Raw genomic sequence first — 25,571 nt, 5'->3', positions numbered from 1 at the left:
TCTTCACACATATAGAGGTAATAAAATTGTCAAAGTTACCAGTTCTTATGAAGGCTGCACAATGGTAAGGAGAAATACATCCTTAGCTTTTTAAAAAGACACAAAATAACTTCAGATAAGGATATCAAAACAGGGTAATGGAAAAAATAATGGGAAAGTTTTGCTGGGATCTGTGTACTGAATAGCATCAAGAAAATTCTCTCTGTAAAAGAGTCATTCAGAAACTCACATTCAGATCAAATGAATAGAATCATTAAGTATAACTAGGGTTAGTGACTTAGAGGTAGTGAGATGGAAGGATAATAAGGTAAAGTGGTTAAGAGTAATGATTAGATATGATTACAGCTATGTATTCTATAATGGAGTCAAAGAGAAGAACAAAAACATGGGAGAAATAAGGAAACTATCAAGTAAAAATAGATAATTGTTAGAAAATTATGGAAGAATCAAGGAATATTGAGTTAGAAATACTAGTTTAAGTACATAGGAATGAAATATGGTACTGTGAGAAAATATGATGTTTGAAATTTGAATTTTGGAGTTGGTAGATGTATTTTATTTGTATTTTGGAGTTGTGCTGGGAAAATGTGAGACAGTAGAAACAGAATATTTATATATGGGTAGAGGAACTAAATGACAAAATTAAAGTGATTTTAAAATCACTAAAAATGATAACTGAGTTGTGGTGGGAAAGATGTTCTGAACTAAAAATCAAGTGTTTTTAGGTGGAATGGCCAGCTCATGACACATAACAACAATTAAAAATTAATATTAGATAATGAAGTTTGATGATATGCTTTCTGTGAGAAAAACTGGGAATAAATATTTTGGATGTAGTATCAAAAAACATTTCGAACACACCTTCAGCCAATATAGTGGGTTTGATGTGAGGAATAAACACTAGTTGAAGTAGACACAAAGACAAGATTGAAAACTTTGGGGAAAGCAGAAGTGATGATTTAGAAGTTTTTGCTTATGACAAACTATGGATGCCCTAAATTATAAAAGGAAGTCTGAGAAGTCAGCGGGAAGGGGCAAAGGGTCTGATGAATGGTGCACATAACAACATTGAGAAAATTTTCATTGGGATGATGGTTTCTCTGACATGGGACATATTATGTTGTCTAATGTGAATGGGAATAGAGGCATGAAGATCAACTCTAGCAGCTCCTTAAAAGCATGATGGATAATTAGATGAATGGAAAAACTATTTAAAAACTTTTATCAGTGAAGATAAAGATATCATTTAGCTGGACTCTTATCTATCTTCCTATATTCTTATTTTTCTATCTCACATTATCCTTGTCTTGTGACTTATTTTTATCGGGAACTTGACTTGTTATTTTGTGCTTTTTGCTTTCATACTCCTTTTGTTTTGTAATGTTAAAACCTGTTTGTGCAGCTTTAATTTTTGTGATTTCTAGTGCCATGTCTGTTTTCCCACAGACTACTTACGTTGCCACTGCTTATTGTACAATGTTGCAACACTGTCTTTCTTACTTGAGCAATACTTAATAATAAACTCTAGCAAATGCATTTTCTTTTCAACTGTGCAAGTTAGCAAAGTTACACGCATTAGTTGGTTCTGATTTGAATGTTAAAATTTTCAATTTTTTTTGAGATTAATTTATTTATACAAGAACTGGGGTACAGGCCAGATGGGTGGGAGGGTGAAAGGATTCACCGGAGACAGAATGGGAAACAGAACAGGCAGACTGACTGAAATACACTGCTGAGGGGAGCAGCGGGCAAGACAGGAGAGGTTTGATGCACCATGTGGATTTTTCCCAGACAGGTGGGGATCGAACTCACACTGCAGAGGCCGCAGACAGCTTCACAGCGCTGTGCACAACCCTCTGTGCCACCAGGGAAGCCCTGAGTGTTAAAACATTTTGTTGTTGTTGGGAATGAGAGAGGAAATGATTCTCTTATTTTCCAGATATGTAAACACTTTCCCACATTACATATCCTACTTACTTCTTTGATTACATTTTAGCTTTATCACTAAATAATGATGGTGATATATGTAGGTGGCATTTATAAGATTGCCAAGAAATGGTCTACAGGGAATAAAATGATTCATTCAGTTCTAGTAAAGTACTTTACTGAATGAATCATTTCTAACATATGAAACAACTGATTCAACAATATTAAATCAGCAGCTGATATTTTAGTACATCAAGGAAGAATTTTCTGTAATAATACTTAATGCTCACTTCTTGTGAAAAAAAAAATGAAGCCAAATATATGCACCTACCTTTTTATTGAGGCCTATAGATCTCTCTCCCCCTTACAAAGAATATACTACTATTTATCAATACAGCAATATATACAAAGAATAATTCAATGTGCATAGAACCTTCTATCATGCCTTCATCTTTTTTGTTCCTGTCTCTGGTTGTCACTTCCTGTCCCAGAATTATGCTTTGCATACATGAGAACTCCCACTGGATCATGTCTTTTGCTTTGCCATAGAAAGAAAACGTTGATTACAGCTTTGGGTGCAATAACAAGGAGAATAGGTAGAAGTTGTTAATAAAAGTTTGGCTTTAGAGTAGTATTAGTTTTACTCATAAAACTGTTCCAAATTTTAAAAACTCAAATCTTTTAATAAAAATATGAGATTAACCAATATTTTTATATTTTTCTCAAATAAGCCAAGACATTTAGAATTCTTTATAGCCAAAGAATATTTTTTATTTTGTAAGTAGTTTTTGTCCAGTATTTAGTTTTTGAATATGCAAGTAAATTTTTAGCTATCTTTATTATTTTGTTATTGCTAAATATTGTATATATTATATTATAATGTAAAATATATTAATTTTCTGCTATTTTATATAAAATTATCCACATAAATGCCAATTTCTTTGTACAATATTTTTAATTAATCTCATTTTTATGATCAACTTATTTTTTCAAAGTTGATCCTTCAGCTATTCAACTTATTGAGTTTAAGATTTGTCAGAATTACTAATAATATACTTATTTTGCATTTCCTATACAAAATACTCCATTTGGAAGTTATTTGGCAGATACATTTTATTGTTGCTATGTAAAAATCTATTAGTATGATCACTGGATGCAATATATTTCACTTATATGAAGCCATTACTTATTAGAATGTTAATATACAGTAACATGAACACTTCTAATCATCAAGGAAAACTCTAAGGTATTTTTAGGATATGGAGTTACACAAATCAGGTTCAACATCTTAGATAATTTAAGAGACAGGCAGATGCATTGGATGCATTGTATCTACTACTTGGTTAGAGTCTAGTTGACCAACTTCAATGTACTCAGTATTATAAATAACTTAGATACATGCTAAAAATCTTCATGCAACATATATGCTTGGTTCTTTATAAACTCATTTCATTTTGATATTTTTCTAGTTTAACCCACTTCATTCCAACAAGCATAGACCATTTAAGGAAACATATATTTTGTTTTATGAAAAAATAACTGAGATGAATCTAATGGTTTATACATTTGTGGTTTATACAATTTTTTTCACTAGTACAGAGTGTGTAAAAGTCACAAACTATAAATTCCAAATCTATTTTATAAGAATATTTACAGTTTATCCAAGTTGAGAAAATAGGGAGAACATGGATTTCATTGACAATGTTTAGAGCTTCTCACTTCCCTGATCCATCATTATGGATTTTGACAGTATCTGCTCATCTAATTCATAGACAGATTACTTTAGAATGAGAGTTAGTTTTACTTGGTCATATTTACCACTGGTAGCATCATAAAGTGTTCTTGAAAGTGATGTCTTATGCAGATATTATTAAATAGACAGAACTTGACAGTTTATGCACACACATCATAGATGCTCAGTGACATTTGTCAAATATAAATGGATTCATAAAGTTATATTTTATCCAATATCCAGAGTTGGAAACAAAACTGTGTAGGTCTATATTACATTCATTTGCACCATATCTTCTTTTTTTTTTTTTCAGAAATGATATATTTATTGATTGCATACTAACTGATTATTTCCATTCCACCCTTTACCCCATTTTCCCAAATGTTTGACCCTGAGTGATTATTGATTTGAGAATCAGAAGGAAAGAGGAAAACACAACAATTTACAATATTTACATATCTATCAATCTTAAGGTACATCATATCTTCTTAGGTAGAGATTTTCACTATAAGCAAAAGGGTAGCTATATAAAAATATTTTTTAACAAATAATATTAGCATACACTCCAGAATAATAAATGGTTAAATAAATAGTAACAATTGCATTAGTAAATATAAATAAAAAATTAAAAGTAGTTTTACCTACATATTTTCTAATTTCAAAAATCAATGCCAGAACTAAATGTGCCTTCCTAATTTGTCTTGCCATTTCTAAACTATTAGATATCATCATAAATAACTTTTAACCTGTGATTAAAACTTTTGATTTATAAGGTATTTATCCATGAGAATTTGCATGGATAATTTGTCTTTTTGTAGTAAATTCATTAAGAATTAATTGAAATGGTATAGTTATATCATGTTTTCATCACTCTCACATATGCTTTAAAGATTTTTCTGAAATCTTTAAAGTATTTAAAGATTTAAAGTATTTAAAGATTTAAAGTATTTAAAGATTTCAAATCTTTAAAATGAAAGATTTGAAAATGATCTTTGAAAATGATCATTTTGAAAACTCCTTTGAAAATGATCATCTAATTTCTTAGATGTCAAGTTAATTTGTTTAAAATTGAATTTCAAAGTTATGAAATTAGTTTTCAATAGACTAAAATAATAACAGAATCCAATTTAAGGAAAAATAATTTTATTTTGGTGATTGTGACCAAGATTTTTATTATGGCATTGGATAGTAAAGACATTTTGAATTTCCCATCCAAATGGAACTCTTTAGAATTTTTATTATTCCTTTGGTAATATTAGGGTAACAATCAAAAGTAATGTTTTACCATGATCAGTGCACCAATGACGTTGAGTAAATTATACAGATTATTCTGATAGAGTGCCTTACTCCTTATAGAGAAAATAACCCACTTTCAGTTGTAAATATTAAAAAAATTTTAAATGAGGTAAGTTTTCCAATTTTATTTATGTAGTTTTAAAGATTTATTTATTTATACAAACACTGGGTACAGTCAGAAGCACGGGAGGGAGAGAGAATTCACCAGAGCCAGAGCGGGGAGCAGAGCAGGCAGAAGGACCGAAGCACACTGCTGAGGGGAGCAGCGGGCGGCAGGAGAGGTCTGCGCACCATGTGGGACCCTCCTCCGGTGGCCGGGGAGCAGCTGCAGAGGCTGAGGGCAGCTTCGCAACCCAGCGCTCAACCGCTGCGGCCACCGGGGAGGCCCAGTTTTCCAATTTTAAATGAAGATGTTTAAGCTTCAGAGGCCACCTACTTTGCACATTTCTACCTACCTAACCAGTTTCCCAAATGAAAAAGCAGATAATTAGCACCCTTTAAGCTCCTATCATGCTCTCTTCCTCTCATTATTCTTTGCTGCTCATCAGTACTCTGCCAAAGCTAACTACTATATCCATTCTCAAATATGATAACCATTTTATTCACTTCATAAGATTGAATCACTTTATAAGATTCAAATCCAATTGAAACTGCTGGATTTTAAAATGAGTTTATACTTGTGCTGACAAATGATATTACTTTTCATCAAACAGGTCCAAAGTGGTACCCTTCTAGAATTGGCTTTCAGCTAGAATGTGGTAAGAACCAATTTTCAGTGATCTGTCTATTTAATTTGGAATCCTTTCTCTGTCATTAATAGTGTATTTATCATTTGCTAAATGATATGTACTGTGGTAACTGCTGTAAATATATTATTACAATTAATCACCCCAACAAGCTAGTGTTCCAGCTTTATGGATAAGTAATTTTGTCCTGAAAGTGGTATTTTTTCCATATTCACAATCAGTGCATATTGAAGGCAGAATCTGAACTAACATCTTTTTCTTTAAGCTTTCTTTAAGGTTTTACTATTATATTCTTTATTATTGCTGCCTCCAACTATATTCTCAAGGGTAATTCTCAGTTCCTTCTTTTTTTTTTTTTAATTTGAATCAGAATAAGTGAGGCAAGAAGGAACAGGAGTGACTGGATTTTAAGAAGTATTGATATTATATCCTTTATTAAGTCTCAAGTTTCTCAAAATTTCAAACCCAATTCATCATTCATAAAATATATAGATACACTAAAAATTATTCCTACTAATTGTTATTGACATTACATCAACTTGACCTGAAATTTGAATAAATTATTCAATTTGAATAATTTATTCAATTTGATAAGTAAAATATGTAAATTTGAAGGAATACTTAGTCAAATTCCATAATAACAAATCTATAAAAGGCATCTATTAAAGAATTTTGGTTAGTAAATTTTTCCTTTCAATGACATGCTGCATCATTCCTGGTGCTTTTGTTAATATTCAGGCTGTCTTTTCTCAGATATCACATTCTCTTTAAGGACAAATGATAATTTACTTGGATATCCAATACTATGTTTGTTCTCATTGCTAACTTATACATTCCATTTTTCTCTTAGACCTTTAGGTTGAAAACATAGAAATTTATGGCATTCTTAGAAGTCATACTTTGCTGATGGTCTCAAATACTTACAATTAAAATATTCAAGACAAATTCACATCTGGTCAGATTTTAAAAGAGAAGAATCCTTTTATTGCTTATTTTTGTCTCCTCAGGGCTTAGTATATGGCAACCACGTAAACACCTTTGAATACATGGATGATTAGTAACATAAAGTTACATAATTATATTCTTTTTTGAGCTTGACTCTTTTATGAAGACTACTCAGAGAGTGCCACAGGCATCAATTTTTATCTGAAGGACTCTATAACAGGCTGTTATAGAGTTTTTCTTAGTTCTGCCTTTGATGGTGACTAAAACTTTTTACTTTCCACTCACATATATTTACCTGGTTAACTGTATCAGGCTGTGATATGAATAAAGAATAGCTTTCTAGTAATCTGAGTATAGTATAGCTAAGTTTCCTTAGAGAAAAATGTAATGATATTTTTGAAGGAAAAATATAGCTAATTTAGTGAGATAAGTATGATACGGTACAAAGAATATGTTATTTGGAGTAACTCAGAATTTTAAAGTTGATCTTCTACTTAACTATCTATAATGTCTTCTTTTTTTAGTGGAGCTAATAAAGACCCAAACTTATTATTTTTATGTGTTTTTGTGTTAATAGTATTTATTTATTTATTTTTTAAAGATTTATTTATTTATTTATACAAGCACTGGGTACAGCCAGAAGCGCGGGAGGTTGAGAGAATTCACCAGAGCCAGAGCAGGGAACAGAGCAGGCAGACTGACGAAATACACTGCTGATGGCAGCAGTGGGCGGCAGGAGAGGTCTGCGCACCTTGTGGGACCCTTGCCGGTGGCTGGGGATCGAACCGGCGCTGCAGAGGCTGCGGGCAGCTTCACAACCCAGTGCTCAACCGCTGCGTCACCGGGGAGGCCCCTTAATAGTATTTAAATTCTTATTATTTTAAAACTTATTCTTTTATAGAAATTTATAAAAACTGATAAGATTATATTTATAAAACATAAAATTATTAGCACACAATTAGATATTTCATCAATCATATTTATAATATTAATATTATTGGAAAAGATAACGCCAAAATAAAGCAAGTTCTAAATATTTACATAGATTTCTTGTATTTTTTAAATTAGGGGAATAAATGAATGAACACAAGTACTTAATTCTTGAGGTCCATACTTATAAACATCATGTGATTACTTCTCTCATATTCTGTTAGCCAGAGAAAATCACAAGTCTAGCCCATATTTCAAGGAGTTGAGAGACGGACACCAACTCTTAATGGGAGGAACTAAAAGTCATATGGCAATGGTATGAATAAAAAAATAGTAAAGATTGCTCAAAAATCTATAATAAAAGTGTTAACTAAGATGTGTTCTTCCTTCCTACATTGATTAATAAAGTTTACAATGCCCTGGAAGCACAGACTTAAAATTCTTAGAATTACTGGATTTCTACAATAGATAGGCAAAGGATGGGTATCTAGCCCTTTTCTCTCCCCATCACCGGCTCCAACCACCCACACTTTTTGTACAACTTTGCCAAAGTCCTAGATTTATTTTTTTACTGTAGTATTATTTTATTTATTTATGTATTTATTTTTATATTCCCCAGAGTCCTAGATTAGAGTTATGCACACATCCTAGTATTTGTTCCATTCTTGAGAAGAAATGCCTAATGGAAAGATATTGCTTTAGTTAATTTGAGCAAAAAATTCAGGGACCTCACATGCTTGAAGCATTATATAGAAAAAGATGGCACAGGGTGCTGGTAGGCTTATTCTCTTATCCCCACATAATATTCTCCCTTAGGAAAAGTGAATGGAAGGATAGGAAAGGCCGAGGCCAAGGTCTCTGTTTAATAGATATCATACAGCTAACATACACTAAAAGAAATTTCAATTTTAACCCCTCAATTCCTGTTCCTGTCACAGTTTATTTCACATCTGTTAATGAGACTGTAATATACCTAAATGATCAGGCCCCAAAATTAAGATCTGACTTCATCTCACTGAATATTCTTTTCTTAAGTAGGAACCTGATCGTGTTTAAAATAAATCTAGAATTCATGATTTTTTAACACTTCTATCACTGTCACCTTAATCTAAACAAACATCCTCTATTTGAGAAATTTTAAGTTCCTCCTAAGTAATTATTGCTTTCTTTCTTCCCATTTTCACATGACATCTATGGTGATCTTCTAAAAAGTTAAGCCAGGCATTACTCTAGGGAGTAGGAACAACATTGAAATTCATTTCCACATTCCACTAAGTAATTTAGCATATAAAAAACATGGTTTGCAAAATAGTTAAAAATATCTTATATTATAGTTGATTTTATTATCCAATTTTACATTTATCAAAACACAATAGGATAGTTGCAAGTGTAAGCTTGTGCTTTGGTTGATAGCACTGGGAAACCACATGTATTTGGAAGTTGGCTAGATATAAAGTGTATTTGTTTACATTTTATATTATTATTTATTAATTATTTAAGATCTATTTATGTACACAAGAACTGGGGTACAGACCAGAGGGGCTGGGGGTGAGAGGTTTCACAGGAGACAGAGTAGGGAGCAGAAGAGGCAGATGCACTGAAATACATTGCTAATGGGAGTAGCAGGTGGGACAGGAGAGGTCTCCTGTGCCATGTGGGGTAGATTGATAGCATGGGAATAGATTGATAGCATGGTGTCTTTAACCCTGTGTAACAAGGGAGGACCATCATTACATATATTAAATTAAAGATTTTTTTGTACATAATAATTTCTATATAAAAATCATGACATATTTTACATTAAAATTTATTTAACACAATTGAATCAAATTGTACTAAAATGACATTTCCTTATGTTTTAAGGTGGAGTTTATTTGAAGGACTACATAACCATTCAAAGTGTTGCCTCCTCTTCAATTGTTACACTGTATTTTACAGACCTAGGACCACAGGTCAGTTGGATTACAGTAAGTATCACCTTGACAAAAGGAAAATTTCTATCAAATTAACTCAATTCAAGCAAAATACTGTCTTTAACAGTATTTGAAAATTTCCATTATAACTAAAATCGGAGTAAAAATATATTGAAGAAATAAAACAAGGGAAATATACAGTTGAAACTCAATTTATCCCAGATTGGAAAAACCCATGCTTCACACATTGCTTTTCCAGTTCATGATGTGCCATACATTTTAATCCAATATATAAGGAAAAAAGGGAGATCTGTTTTTCTTACAAAAATGGAGAAATTTATGCAATAGAAAAGAGGGAAGAAATATTCTGAAAAATTGGAAGGAAGTACTAAGATTCCGTTACATTTGGTGAGGTTAATTACGGTTTGTATGAAGATAAAAATCTCTGGAAGAAAGAGTTTTTGGAAACTAGAATCTGAGGAGACAAATCTGAGGTGAAATGAGGCTTTGGAAACTAGTGTCTGAGGAGAAGTTGGTCTCTGAGGAGAGAAATCTGAGGAGAAATAATCCTTTGGGAACTAGTGTCTGAGGAGAACCTGGTCTCTGAGCAGACAAATCTGAGTAGAAATGATCCTTTGGGAATTAGTTTCTAAGGAGAAGCCATGTCTCTGAGGAGACAAATGTAAGGGGCAAGGATCTTTTGGTAACTAGTGTTTGAGGAGAAGCCTGGTCTCTGAGGGCACAAATCTGAGGAAAAATGACCCATTGGGAACTAGTGTCAGAGGACAAGCCTGGTCTCTGAGAATACAAATCTGAGGGGAAATGAACCTTTGGTAACTAGTCTGAGGAGAAGCCTGGTGCCTAAGGACACAAATCTGAGGTGGAAAGACCCCTTGGTAACTAGTGTCTGAGGAGAAACCTGGTCTCTGAGGATGCAAATCTGAGGATAAATGACCCTTTGTGAACTAGTGTCTGAGGAGAAGCCTGGTCTCTGATGAGACAAATCTGAGAAGAAATGACCCTTTGGGAATTAGGTATGAGGAGAAGCCTGGTCTCTGAGGAGACAAATCTGGGAGAAATTATCCTTTGGCAACTAGGAGGCAAATCTGAAGGGAAATGACCCTTTGGGAAGTGTTGTCTGAGGAGAAGACTGGTCTGAGGTGTTAATCTGAGGAGAAATGACTCTTTGGGAACTGGTGTTAGAGACTGGTCTCTGTGGAGTCAAATCTGAGGAGAATTGAAATAGTTCTTGCAAACCATGTCTGTGGAGAGCAGGTCTGTGTGGAATAATATCTGAGGACAAATGACTCTTTAGGTACAATTGTCTGAGAATACAGGTCTGTCATGAGCAAAATCTTAGAGATATGAGTCTATGGGAACCAGTTTTTGAGGTGAAAACTTCATTTGAGGAGAGAAATTTGAGGTGCAATGACCCTTAGGTCTCTATATTGTGGAATTTGCATGACTCTTTTTAGGAAAAACTGAGGAGCTCTTGATACAGGGCAGCAAGTAGCACTAAACTGTGCAATGACACTTCCCAAATAATGTTTGTTTTTTTTTTAAAGATTTATATATTTATTTATTTATTTATTTTTATTTAATTTATTTATTTATACAAGCACTGGGTACAGTCAGAAGCGCGGGAGGGTGAGACAATTCACCAGAGCCAGAGCAGGGAGCAGAGCAGGCAGAAGGACCAAAGTACACTGCTGAGGGTAACAGTGGGCGGCAGGAGAGGTATGCGCACCATGTGGGACCCTCCTCTGGTGGCCAGTGAGCAGCCGGGGATGGAACCGGCGCTGCAGATGCTGCGGGCAGCTTCGCAACCCAGTCCTCAACCGCTGCGCCACCGGGGAGGCCCCCCAAATAATGTTTTCATCACAGTCTGAGTTCTTCACCCACTCACATAATTGCAGACCACTCCTGGGAACAATAGCAAAGGGATTTATTTAACATAGCAGGGAAAAGTAAAGATTTACTGAGACCATTTTGCCCTTACCTCATCCAAATTAGTGTCCAGTGTTTTCCTGTTCTAAACAAAAGCAGTTAAAATGGTGTCTCACCCCACTGAGGACCCCTACTGAACAGTAAGCCACTTCTCCAATATGGCATCTTCCCACCTCTGTTCACCTGGAATTCTCAGCAGGGAGACTCCAGGCCAGGTTCTCACTCATGAAGAGAACAGAAGATGCAACAGAGTCGCTTCTGAGTTGCAGGGATGCCCTAGAGCAGCACTAGACAAGAGAGACACTAAACAGCTTCAGTGGCTGAACAAACTGACAAATGGCAAAACTCATGCAGCTAAGTGACGCGTCCTGGTTCAGGTCTTCACCTTCTCTGTCAGGCTGCAAACACAGCCAAACCAGGAACAGTTTCAGTCACTCAGCTAATTGCAAAGCTTCCAAGCTTTTCATCTGTGAGGTTGGCTGCCCAAGGCCTCTACCTTCAGAGGCCTGCAACTGCCTTCTGGAAGATCAGTGAGGTGGGGGCAGAATGTGCTGACCCCAAATGCTGAAGATCCAAAAACTTGAATCCTGAATGAAGACTGAATGAATCCACTCCCTTCTGCAGTCACTTATATTACTTATCAGTTGCCCCACCCCAAAATGCTATACTTTTTAGCATTTTTCCTGGGGCTATCTATCCTCAGCAGCACCCCCGTCCAGGGGGCACCACCTATAACATTCTTTCGGCTTCAGCTACCTGTTGCAAAATGAGTCATTGGGAACCTCATTCTGAGAAGAACACAGGCCTCCGGGAAAGAGAAAGAATGCTTGAATTTATAAATGAAAAGTGATCTTGAAAGAATAATTTCTTTTTAAATTATCAAAAGTTAGTAATATAAAAATATTGATGGCTACTAGTAAAAAAAAATTGTGCACATATAAAGGCACTTTGATCAGTCCATCATATTTATCAGTAGGTAGATGTCTAGGCTAGAGTGGAATGGCATATTTACAATCCTTAAAGACAAAATTGCCAGCCAATTATATTCTTTACTGTTAAATTTTATTCAAATGTGGCATAGAAAGGAATCATGTTGTAAACACGTAAAAGCTAATGGAGTTTACTACCATCAAACTTGCCCTACTAAGAAGGTTCAAAGGAATTCTTCGACGTGAAAAAAAAAAAAAAGACAAAATTGAGCAAGGTGATAAATAGTAATAGAATAAGTACAAACAGAAAACATTAACAAGGAAACAAAGTTTTTTTTTGTGACAAATTAGATCAAGTGGACATAACATATTGCAGAGCTTTGCACTGCAAAATAAAATAATACACATTCTTCTCAAGTGTATATTGAACATTCTGAAATACTCATTTGAAAACAGAAATGACATCAAGCATCTTTTCAGATCATGCTATGAATCAAGAAAACTGAAAAAAGATGGGGGTACCACAAATATGTGGAAATTTAATAATACACTACTGAAGAACTAATGGAACAATAAGGAAATCAAAAGGAACAATAAAAAATATAGCTGGAGACAAATGAAATTGATGACATGATATTACAGAACCTATAGAATGTAGCAGTCTTTCATACAAGAAGGAAAATTTATAGTAAGATAGTTCTACCTGAGGAAAATCACAAATGAAAAAAAAATAAGTTTATACCTAAATTAACTGGGAAAAGTGAAAAAAAAGATCAAAACATAATAAATGAAGAAATATTAAACATTATAGTAGAAATAGGGCCTCCCTGTTGGCACAAGGGGTTAAGACGCAATCTATTAAGCTATTGAAAGCCACTGCAGCACGACTTCTATCCCCAGCCAGCCAGGGAGCAACCCACATGGCACAGCAGACCTCTCCTGACTCACCTGCTGCTCCCCTCAGCAGTGTATTTCAGTCAATCTGCCTGTTGTGTTCCCCACTCTGTCTCTGGTGAATCCTCTCACCCTGCCACGCCTCTGGTCTGTACCCCAGTTCTTGTATGGATAAATAAAAAAAATCTTTAAAAAAAATTATAGTAGGGCCTCCCCGGTGGCACAGTGGTTGAAAGATGGGTTGCGAAGCTGCCCGCAGCCTCAGTAGCGCCAGTTCGATCCCCGGCCGTCGGGCGAGGGTCCCAAATGGCGTGCAGACCTCTGCTGCTGCCCACTGCTCCCCTCAGCAGTGTACTTCAGTCCTTCTGCCTGTTCTGCTCCCCGCTCTGGTTCTGGTGAATTGTCTCACCCTCCCGCGCTTCTGACTGTACCCAGTGCTTGCATGCATGCATGCATAAATAAATAAATAAATCTTAAAAAAAAATTATAGTAGAAATAGACTGTTTTGAAATAGATACCAAAGAATCAATTCAGAAGATTAATGAAAACAATAAGTGGTTTTTTGAAAAGATAAACAAAATGGACAAATCTTTATCCAGACTCACATAAAGAAGAGAGAAAAATTCAAATCAGAAGCAAAAGAGGTTACAAGTTATTGCAGAAATAAGAGTGTATTATGAATACCTATGTAGTATCAAATTAAATAATCCTAAAGAAATAGAAAATTTCTTAGAAATATCCCAAGACTGAGTCCAGCAGAAATAGAAAAGCTGAACTGATCAATCATTAATAATTGAAACAATGATAAGAAGTACCCCAAAATCAGAAGCCCAGGACAAGATGTCTTTTTTATTAAATTCACCAAACTTTCAAAGCAGTTCACTCTAAATGCTGTGTGGAAAATGGGAAAAAGTCAGCAGTGATTATGTCGGACTCACTTATAATTCATCAAATAGAGGGTATTTGTTTAGATTAAGGTGACACTGATGTGAATGTTTCAGAGTGAAGAAGTTGCTATGTGATATTTAGTGACAGAGATAGTGAAAGTCATTCTGATAAATTTGACAGACAAAAAGAATAGTGCAATCACTGTATTTTTCAGTTAAATTAAACCTCTTTTATTGTATTATTTAGACTTTAAATATATTTGATTACCTTCAAGTCCATTTTAGGGGCATTTACTTTTAATATTTTGTAATATTTTTCAGCATTAATGAACAATATTATTACTCATTTGATTTTGTGTTTTCCTTTTATAGCTAAACAATCCAATTAAAATTATCAGAAACACAGGATGATTTATGCATTATTATTTGATTTTCAAAAATAAAAATTCATTTTTATGTTCATTAATTAAAATACTGTCATATCCTATACTTTTCTAACTATCCTTAAACATTTGTTATCTTCTATTTTTAGGTAAATGTTTACATTTTAGTGTTTTTGTTTAAATAATTGCTTTACAGTGCAACATTTGTTGAACTTTTGAATAATAATTTGTTACACTAAAAACTGAGTTCAGAATGGACTAAATCCTTTTCAAATATATGTTGTTTGCAAAACAGCTCATTAATGCATGCTTTGTGTAAGCCAAGGGTTTAATACTTAGATGTGATAGCCATGGACCATTGCTAAAAGAGATTTTATCCAGACATATTTTGATCTTCAAAGGTTAAAATATTCTGTCTTATTCCATATTTGCGATTAAAAGGGAATTCTGTTTACAGAAATTGTGTCAGAGTGAGTGGCATTAAATGTGAGTCCATTAGAAATTCTAGCTGCATCCTTTGGATAAGCACTGAAAAGAAAAGTGTTAAGGTAGAATTCTATGACAATTGTACTAGAAAATTATAGCTTATTTGAGAGGAAAGTCATTTAGGTGACAAAGAGAATTCTGTAAATAGGCTAGATATTTTAAAATCAACCCTATGGTTCACACACCCTATTTCTCCAAATGAGTCAGTCCCATTAAATGCTAAAAATACACATTACATTTCAGTCACAACCAATTTTTATAAACTAAATTATAAAACAAAGACAGTATTTTTGCATAATTTTCTTGTACATTTATAAAATATTAAAATGTGTTCCCATAATAGTGTGAATTTTTAAGAAATAATCTTTAACTTAGTAAGATGAAAGTTAAAATATCCATATTTTTTCATCCAGAATGTATTGTCATAGAATATAGAGAAAATTCTCACCTCATTGAACTTGTTAAAAGACTTAGCATAGGTAATATAATAATATAATAAACCACATCATATAAATATTATTAACTAAAGATGTCACTAATTTTCATCATTTTGGCATTAATTTATGTGTGCACATAGTTCTATGCAATTCATCTTTTGCATAGATTTATGTATTCACCACCAAAATCAAATACAGAATTGTTCCATTCCTACATAGAAACTCCCTTCCATTGCCCTTCTATATCCATGCACTCTTAGAGAGTCAAACATTTTTAGATTGATACTTAATTTTCTCAAAGCACAGAACTTAGATCTGTAAGTTAGCCTTTGGGATCCATCCTGGCCTTCAATTCCTTTATTTTTTTATTCTTTTTTATTGGTGAGTATCAATGTAATAATTTATTTTACCTTTTACCATCTGTGTTTTTCTATTACAAATAAAGGTACTATCTGTCTATACTTACTGTTGAAATTGTTTTTATTTATCTAGGATATTTCTGAGTTTTAAGAATTATTTGCATATTTTATATACAAGTACTTTTCTGATGTGTGGGTTGCAATATTTTTTGAAATTTTGTCTTCATTCTATAAAGGTTATTTGCTGTGAAAAATGGTTTCACTTTAAATTCAGTTCAATTTATCAATGTTTTAATAATTTTGTTTTTGTTGTAATATAAAAAATCCTCACCTAGCACTATGTACTAGAGTTGTCTCCTACTAATAGTTTTATGCTTTATATGTTAATTATAGTTGATGTTTTGTTGTAAAAAAAAATCTATTTTATAGTAAAATTTATCATTTTAATTTGTTTCATGTGCTCTATAATCCTTTTTTTATTGTCTCTCTCTCTGTTTTTTAAATGAGGTGACATTTGTTCACATTATTGTGTACTAGAAGAAAGGCGGTCTTTCCTCAGGTGCAGCACACGGTTCCCACCACCAAGACACCCATAACAACCACTATTTAATTAATTGTCAGACTTTCTTTTCTATTGGCCTGGTAGCTAATTCTTTTATATTTACTAATTTTAGTGGTTGCCCAAGAGATTATGATGTGTACCTTTAAGATATTAAATGCTAGTATGAATTGTTTAAGTTTACAGATTTAAAAGTACTACAAAGTTAGTTGAGCTATGAAGCAGGATACATAGATATTTGAGCTCCCCTTGACTCATTGTCTATTGTTGTTGTATGTTATAATTTCCTGTAATTTTATATAGCTAATATTTATTTACATTAAACCTTTTTTTAAAGATTTTTTAAAAAAGATTTATTTATACATACAAGAACTGGGGTACAGGCCAGAGGTGGGGGGATGGGAGGATTCACCAGAAACAGATTGGGGAACAGAACAGGCAGACTGACTGAATACACTGCTGAGTGCAGTAGCAGGTGAGTCAGGAGAGGTCTGCTGTGCTATGTGGGTAGCTCCCTGGCTGGGGATCAAACTTGTGCTGCTGTGGCTGCGGATAGCTTCATAGGTTGCGTCTTAACCACTTGCGCCACCAGGAAGGCCCAAAGATTTATTTATTTATGTACATAAGAGCTGGGGTACAGGCCAGAGGTGCAGGGGGTGAGAGGATTCACCAGAGACAGAGTGGGGAGCAAAACAGGCAGATCTACTGAATTACAGTGCTGAGGGGAGCAGTGGGCAAGACAGGAGAGGTCTTCTGGCTGGGGATGGAATTCAAACTGCAGTGGCTGTAGACAGGTTCATAGTGCTGTGTCTTAACTCTTTGTGCCACCAGGGAGGCCCCCTACATTAATCTTTTTTATTGCAATATAGCTTTTTCTTCTAATGCTGACATCACATGTTATCATTATTCTTCTGCCTGAAGAACACTTTTCATGATTTATTTTAGTTCTGTCATTGATGAATTACCTCAATTCTTGTATATATTAACTTGCACTTATTTAACTTTTATTTGTGGGGATATTTTTGACGAAAAAATAATTTTATATCCGCAATTATTTTTATCCCCACAAAATTTCACTATTTTGAATTTTTAAAAAATATTTATTTATGCATATAAGAACTGGGGTACAGGCCAGTGTGGGGGGTGAGGGGATTCACCAGAGACAGAGTGGGGAACAAAACAGGCAGATTGACCAAAGTACACTGCTGAGGGGAGAAGCAGGCGAATCAGGCGAGGTCTGCTGTGTCATGTGTGTTGCTCCCTGGCCAGCTGGGGATAGAACTTGTGCTGAAGTGGCTGCGAATAGCTTCAAAGGTTGCATCTTAACCCCTTGTGCCACAAGGGAGGCCCTATTTTGAATTTTTGCATCCATTGTTTCACAAGCAAAATTCTTTATGCACTTTTGAAATTAATGTGCTTTCTTTCTTGCTTATTTCAGAATTTTCTTTGCAATTTGAGTATTGTGTACACAGTTATGATTGTGTTCTATGTAACCTGCTTTGGTTTATAGAGTTTAAATGGTTATATAAAAGAAGAAAAAAAAAATGGTTATATATATGCCAAGCTACTGATTTTGTCCTTCTAGCCTCAGGCACCTCTAAGGATTTGGTCTTCTTACTAGGTTCTCATCAGTCTTCATGTCCCAAATTCAATCACTATTCTGGAGCTCTATAAAAAAGTCTTAACCACCTAATTATTAAAAAATTCTATGGATCTTAGAAGTCCTTCCTCTCTCCCCCTCCACCCCCAATAAAAAGCAATTCTGATCATTTCTTTTTCACTGAGCCATTAGGTCAGTTGGTCTAAAAAACAGAATTAGAATTTTCCATTATATGTTATTCTCATAATTATTACACTAAAAAAGAAGAAAAAAACTTCATCCAGTATGGTATTAGCTTCAATATATGATGGTTGGGAAATGCTCTTATAATTTTATTTAGTGGTTTTATCTTTAGAAGATTAAATTTGGTACTACTTTATTCTGGTTAATTTTCAACAAGTGTGAAATGTGCAATTATTTTTGTTTTATGTTTCAGTTGCAATTTCAGGAAATAAGTGAAGCAAACACCACACTAATGATGACAGGATTAAAAGGTTTTTATTTTTTTAGAAAGTATAAAATACATTAAATACAACCTAAGCATAAGGGTCCTACTCAATTTACAATGATTGCAGTCATATGTTTCAATTTATTTTTTTCATTTTCAATTTAGACATAGTATGCCAATTTGAATATTCCACAGAAGTTCAAAGAAAATCACATTTACCTAGTTTGCCTAGTAGAAGTAGTGAATTTTACATTTAAACAACACATTAGCTTAATACCAAGATATTTCTATTAAAGGGAAACAAAAACAATTTGGCATGGAAATAAATTAAAATTTAAAAGCAGTTTATACACCTTCAAATGAAAAATTATTTCTTATTTTCTATGATTTTCTGGTCATGAGATACCCTTCATGTTTTCATATTTTTTGATCCCCATGTTTCAGCATGAAGAATACTTCTAATAAAATATTGGACCTCCAAGAACATATTACTATAAACAAGAAGACAATAATTTATTTATAGATGATGGAAATGACTGGTTTAATTTCCTTTATCTAAGGAAACTTCATATTTGTGATATAATTTTTTCAACTTAATAAGGATTGAAATTTGCTCTAGATTAACTATATTCCACATCAATTTTTATTTCCAATATACTACTAGATAATTTGTTAAATTTGGCTTGATTTGATTAGATGACTTTGAGATAAACTTTTACATATTTAATTTCAATAAAAGAATTAATCTCATCATTCTAGAATATTAACTAGAATCTACTTTTAGGCATTAAAAAGTACAAACATTTATTCCTCGTATCTAAATAATAGGGCTTGTTGTATACTACACATTAAAATAGTCTTTAAATAAAAAATGCTACTTTTATACTGAATTTATCAGATGTTTTATTATTTTGCACTCACATTAATGTTTCTTGGCTTATGAGATCATAATATTGTGAACTAAAGAATAACTAAAGAGGGCCTCCCCGGTGGCGCAGCTGTTGAGCACTGGGTTATGAAGCTGCCCTCAGCCTCTGCAGCGCCGGTTCAATCCCCGGCTGCTCCCCGGCCACTGGAGGAGGGTCCCGCATGGTGCGCAGACCTCCTCTGCCTGCTCTGCTCCCTGCTCTGGCTCTGGTGAATTGTCTCACCCTCCCGCGCTTCTGACTGTACCCAGTGCTTGTATAAATACATAAATAAATAAATAAATCTTTAAAAAAAAAAGAATAACTAAAGAAACCTACATGTATAAGCAGTTATTTATATATACATGCACATATACATATATGATTGCACATGTATATGTGTATCATGTCTATGTTGATAGTATCATATGTATACATATATGTATGTGTATAATCATGTACATATAGTAACCATATAGTTATACAAAATTCTCACTAGAAATAAGAACATAATTTCTAATCAATATTTACACCCACGTATTTGAGCAAATACATGCAGTTTTCTTTATTAGAAAATGATAGAAATTTGCAGAGATAATGCAAAAAGCAATGGTAGTCAAACTTATCTTTGCATGTCTGTATTCTTTCTGTTCTCTCAGAGGTGAATTATTTTCTTTTCTCTGTGTGAAAATTCCACAGACTGGCTTCAACTTGATTTTAGCATCAGAGTAAAGCCAAATAATGGACAGCCATCAAATTCAGAAAACCAGTTAGCCAATTAATCTTTTTGCAGTTGCATAGTTTTGTTTCTGATTATTTTTGTAAATCTTTTCATTTCTTTTCCACAAATTGACTATCTCTCTCTACATATATGTTTACCCCTCAGCTTTAGAATTTAGAAAGCAAGCTAAAACTACCCACTCACACAAACCTGAGTTTAAGTATACCATTTCAAAAATGAGAGATAAAGTATAAAATTTTCAAAAGCAAAATTTCTATTTGAATAGGGTCAGATCAACTGAGTTTAAATGATATGGCCCTGGAACAGAAGGAAGAGAGGGAGGGAGGGTAAAGAGGACAGAGAGAGGTTTGGAAGGAAATGAAGGAAAGCAGGAAGGTAATAGAGGAAGTAAGGAAGGAAGGAAGGAAAGAAGGAAGAAGGAAGGAAGGAAGGAAGGAAGGAAGGAGAAAGATGGAAAACAAAAGATGGAAAACGAAAGGCAGTGCAGCTAATTCCATTTGGTAATATGGATAATGCAGATAGAAGATATATTTATTTGGCTGGGGAGATCGGAAGAGTTTGTTTATAATAATTTTGTTAGTCAAATAAAATTTGCCCATACTGTTTATGAAGAAATCCTTACATTAAACTCAACGTTTGTTGTTTTAAATTAAATATATTTTAAATTTACTTTCTCTTTAAATCCCAGCTAGTTTTTCCAGGAAGACTTCTTGTTATATGCATTAGCACTCAGTCTAATGCACACAAAAGAATAGATGCTGATCTTTTTCACCATTTCACAGAGTAGCCAGCTTTGTGATCATTCTATGACCATATCTAAAACTTAATAGCATCTATAAGATTTGATTGTTTAATCTAAATTTACTTCTTATTTTCAGGTATTTTTGGCTGAATACACAGGACCTCTGCTAATATATCTACTGTTTTATTTGAGGACCCCTTATATATATGACACAAAAGAGAGTGCTAGAAGAATGCGCCATCCAGTGGTACAGTAAGTAATTTGTTTAGTGCGAATAGTTTGAGATGAGCTAGTAAGCAGATATATGTTTAAAAGATTGTTTGTAAACTCAACTAAATGGATTGAATTTTAGAGAAATATATTTGAGGTTACCATAAGTACTGTATATACATCAACTCGCAAATTTTTGAATAAAAGACTACTAATTATACTTTAATTATAGTATATATATAATATATTAAATATCTAATATTTAAAGTAGGTATAATATCTACTATACTTACTATATATATTAATATATAAAGAAAGAGGTAATTTAAGTTAACAGTTATCAAATTTTTAAAAAGAAATTTAGAAATTATAAGTTTAAAAAAGTTTAAAGTTATTCAGTTGAGAGGACATGTATAAGGCTAAAGAAATACATACTTCTCTAAAAACATGGAAAATCTCTTATAGGAAAGCAATAATGATCTAACTAATACACAAGGAGGAGAACAGTTCAAAATCCAAAATTAAATTTTCCTTTGACGTAAGCAAAAAAGAAAAAAGAAAAGACTAGGATAATTATCAAAGCATTGCAGTATATATAACTGTGGCAGTTAAGATAGTGTGAAAATTTTCTTCCTCTCTCTCTCTGACTCTTTCTCTCTTTTTCTCTCCTCTGTCTCTCTCTCTTTGAAAGTTAGACAGAGAGGATAACTATTCAAGATTTCACATTGACAAGTATGATTACCATTTGCTTTAAAAGAAAAAAGAATATGATTTAATGACTGAACTCTAAGTGAATTAAGAAACAAAACTTAGGTGATAGATATACTAGAATATAAAGAACAAATTTGACTCCCAACCCTCATCTCAAATCAAGCTTTCCCTAACCCTGAATTTCTATTCTTTAGCTAAATTGTCCTTTCTTTCCCCAATACTTACCATGTTCCTGTCACATAGGACATGGACACATGCCATTCTTCTTCCTCTATTTTCATTACTTCTTCCTTATCTCTTACTCAAACTTCAAATAAAAACTCAGTATTCCTTACTCAGGATAGTCTTTCCTACATCTTTTAAACAAAGATCTTACTAAAATGCTTTTTTCTTCATAAAATTCATTTCTTTAAAACTATATATTCACAGAAACTTTTGTATATTTTCTTCTCTAGAGTTAATGCTCTATAATGAATGCACTTTAATAGTCTAACTTCCCTGTTTAACACATTATCTGATTTATAGGGTATACTCAAAGAAAATGCACTGAATGAATAGGCTGATGAAACCAATTACATACTTATGTATTTTACTTTGAATATTTTTGGAGTTTAAAAAGAAGAAACAGACCTGGATAGGAGTTTTGATATGCTTTTCTAGGAAAGCAGAATTTGTCTTTTTGTGTGTGTATGTCAGAAGGATGAGTCAGATTTTACCTAGCAAATTTGAGGAATATTCATATGGAAATTGTTTGTAGCCACTGCTAAGCCATTTGGTGCACTGTAGAGTTAATGTAGTAGAAGAAAAGGGCCGGAGGGAGATAGACCTTCAAAGATGATGACCAGGTCAGTAGAGGGCAAGTTTTTCAGGGCCTTTTAGGACTTTGGTGTTTTTTCTTTTTCTTAAGTGAAGGGAATGTCCAATTTATTTAGAAAAAGGTCTGGGGTGAAGAGTTCAGAAGGAGAGTGTAATTGCACTCATTTTTTAGACCCAACTTTTAAGTCCTACCAGATATATAGCACAGCATGAAAAAAGAACAATTTTTCTCCAGTGGCATTCTCAAAGGAATGAACTGGCACATGGTTACTATTCTTAAATGCAAATATAGAATGTTTTATAACATCTCAGTTATAAATGTGTTTATGCTACATTGTTTCAAAACAGCAATTAATTTTATATGAAATCACTCCAGGGTATATACACACAAATTCCTTGGAAATTTAAGTGATTAGTAAAAAATTTATAAAATAATCACAAAGCTTCTAAGGCAACCCAATTCTGTAATAGATGATACCATTTTTCAAGGTTAAGAAAATATATTTTTTAATGCCATCTGAGATTGCAGCATAGTCCAGGTTTAACTCTCTAAAATTGCTTTGCGTTGTATCACAGAAGCAAAAAATATTCTAAAGTCAGATCAATAAAATTACATGAACTTCTTTGAATCTCTCTAACATCTCTGCACACTATGACTACAAGATCTCTATCCACATCAAATAGTGAAAAGGTGGTTCACCGGTTATAAGGTTGATGTAATGCAGATGATCTTTATTTAATCAACAATAAAGATGGAGGATACATTCCCCAAAGCATCATGGTCTCTTATCATAGCGACAGGATGAGCTTGCTGCACTGTGGCTAGGACCACACCTCCATTAGAACAGGTAATGTTATCATCAGGGATGGAAAAATAACCTTCAGATCTTTCCTTCACTCAGAATTCAAAGTTTCACTATCAGCCTTGAATGTAAGAGGATCCTTTAGATATTTGAAGATCTGTTTGGGTCACCCACCTCTTTAACTCCACAATCTCAATCAACTTTACCTGTCTCTTTTATTGTATCGACTGAGCTCTCCCTAGATACTGAACTCCTACAGTGCTCTCTGTAGTTCAAAATCCATTAGTAGCAAAATATATTTGTAACATTGTACTTGGGCATTGCCTTTATTATCTGCCTCAACATAAACCTAGTACATTGCTTTTGTTGCAACTCTATAAACTTTAGACTGTGTTTTCTTTTGCATCCCTCATATCTTGAAGTTTATTAGATAAAGGATAAGATATTTTCAAATATGATTGAAAAAAAATTGCATAGAATTCTACTTATGGATATTCAGTTCTCTTAGTACTGGACAGAGAAAGGGTCAATGTTTGAAAGGAAGTGACCAAAGATTAAATAGATGAAGAATATTTTGGAATTAAATAAAACTTGGTAACCAATAATAAAGCATAGTGGTATATGCTATTCTGGCCTCTATGCTCTCAGAATACAGTATGAAATAAAGTGAGTTAATTTGGAGGTGTCATATCTTGAACTTAAATTTCCCACTTAAGATTGTGCATAATAGAATTTTTCTGCTTTCTTAGAAAATGGAAAACTTTATGACAGGTAGTTGTAGAAATATCTTTACAAAAGAAACAAGTTCAGAAAGATGCTAATTCCCTCATTATTCCTTTGAAATCACAGGCAACTTTTTGTACTAAGATACTTACTTTGCTTTGTTTCTCTTGCTGTCTAGAAAGCTCTTTCCCAACTGATATTAACATCAGTTGTTCTCTCACATCTTTCAGAATTTGCCTATTGTCCATTAATGCACATATCACAAAGAATGTGTTTTTCATATAATAGGTACACATTATATTTTATGAATTAATGGATAATTATGAATTTCCTGGTTACTTGACCAGCTTGGTTTGTCTTTGTTTTCCATAAAGTCACCATTAATAATACCAGAAATCATAAATATAGTCCCAGTGGGGAGTCAGGGATTACTTTCAAAGTAAATTACATTGTTGTTTTATGCTTAAACTTCAGGGTTTAAATATAATATCATTGATTCATATAGATTTTTTTGAATAGCAAAGTTTTTGAAATTTTACACTTTTATTTATGACAAATTTAGTACAGATTTTATGGAAAATATGTTATCAAGTATAATTATGAAAATTTATTTCAGTAAATAACACTTGACTTTTATTTTTATAATAGTTGTAATAATTACAAGAAAAGGTGGTAACTTAGAACAGCAACAAAACAATCACTCAAATTGACAAAATATTTCAATGTTATTCAGGCAAAAAACCAAATGTAAAACAAACTAAACAAAACGAAAACTGCATTGTCTCCATAGAAAATGAAATTCAAACTTTTAAATCTATAGTGCTTGCTAAAGTTCAACAAGAAAATGAAAAAAAATGTTCTGAATATCACAAAATGTCAAATGCAGTCTATGTAGGGTTTGAATGTGTTTAAAACCTGTGCTTCAATATTGAGGATTTTCAATATCAGCACATTGCAATTAATATTTTTAGACATTACTAGGCATGTGTGCGTATACTATTTATTACTGGTATTACAAACTATCATGTCATCAGAAGTAAATTTAGAGAAACTGTTGTAACAATAATTTTACTGTTAAATGAATTTAGAAATTTCTAAAAAAAATGTTGTAACACTTTTGTTTTAGTGACTGAAAATGGTATTTCTTAATAAATAAAGCACTGCAATAAACTAAAATGAATAAAGCATTTTATGAATAAGAGAAGCCAGATTCAGGGAAAGGCATTTAATGTGTTTATTTTCTTCCCAGCCTGGCCTGCTTCTGTCATTGCATACACTATATTCGCTGTCTTTTGGAAACCTTATTTGTTCACAAAGTTTCTGCAGGACATACACCTTTGAAAAAATTGATAAAGGTAGGGTTTACTATGTTTTGTTATTTTACTATCATTAAGAAATTTTGAATATTGGAGCATCTGTAAAATATTTCACTCATATTCCCACTGAAACCTATTTTTTTTTTTTTTGTTTAGCTATATTAGAATAGCTTAGGTATTGTGCTT

At 33.2% G+C, this 25,571-nt stretch overlaps 1 protein-coding gene across 1 annotated transcript in view; it reads left to right on the top strand.

Moving 5' to 3' along the window:
- TECRL (trans-2,3-enoyl-CoA reductase like) overlaps positions 1–25,571 on the top strand; it is an 88,772-nt gene that overhangs the window by 39,291 nt on the left and 23,910 nt on the right. The window contains exons 3-6 of the mRNA XM_037530391.1: positions 5,668–5,712; positions 9,439–9,542; positions 20,943–21,058; positions 25,319–25,424. Coding sequence (XP_037386288.1) covers positions 5,668–5,712; positions 9,439–9,542; positions 20,943–21,058; positions 25,319–25,424 — 371 coding nt within the window. The remainder of the gene's footprint in view (positions 1–5,667; positions 5,713–9,438; positions 9,543–20,942; positions 21,059–25,318; positions 25,425–25,571) is intronic.

This window comes from Talpa occidentalis, unplaced genomic scaffold (genome assembly GCF_014898055.3).
Source record: "Talpa occidentalis isolate TD23 unplaced genomic scaffold, MPIMG_talOcc4v2.1 talOcc4.6, whole genome shotgun sequence".
NCBI lineage: Eukaryota > Metazoa > Chordata > Mammalia > Eulipotyphla > Talpidae > Talpa > Talpa occidentalis.
This window is presented reverse-complemented; position numbering and strand designations above follow the sequence as displayed.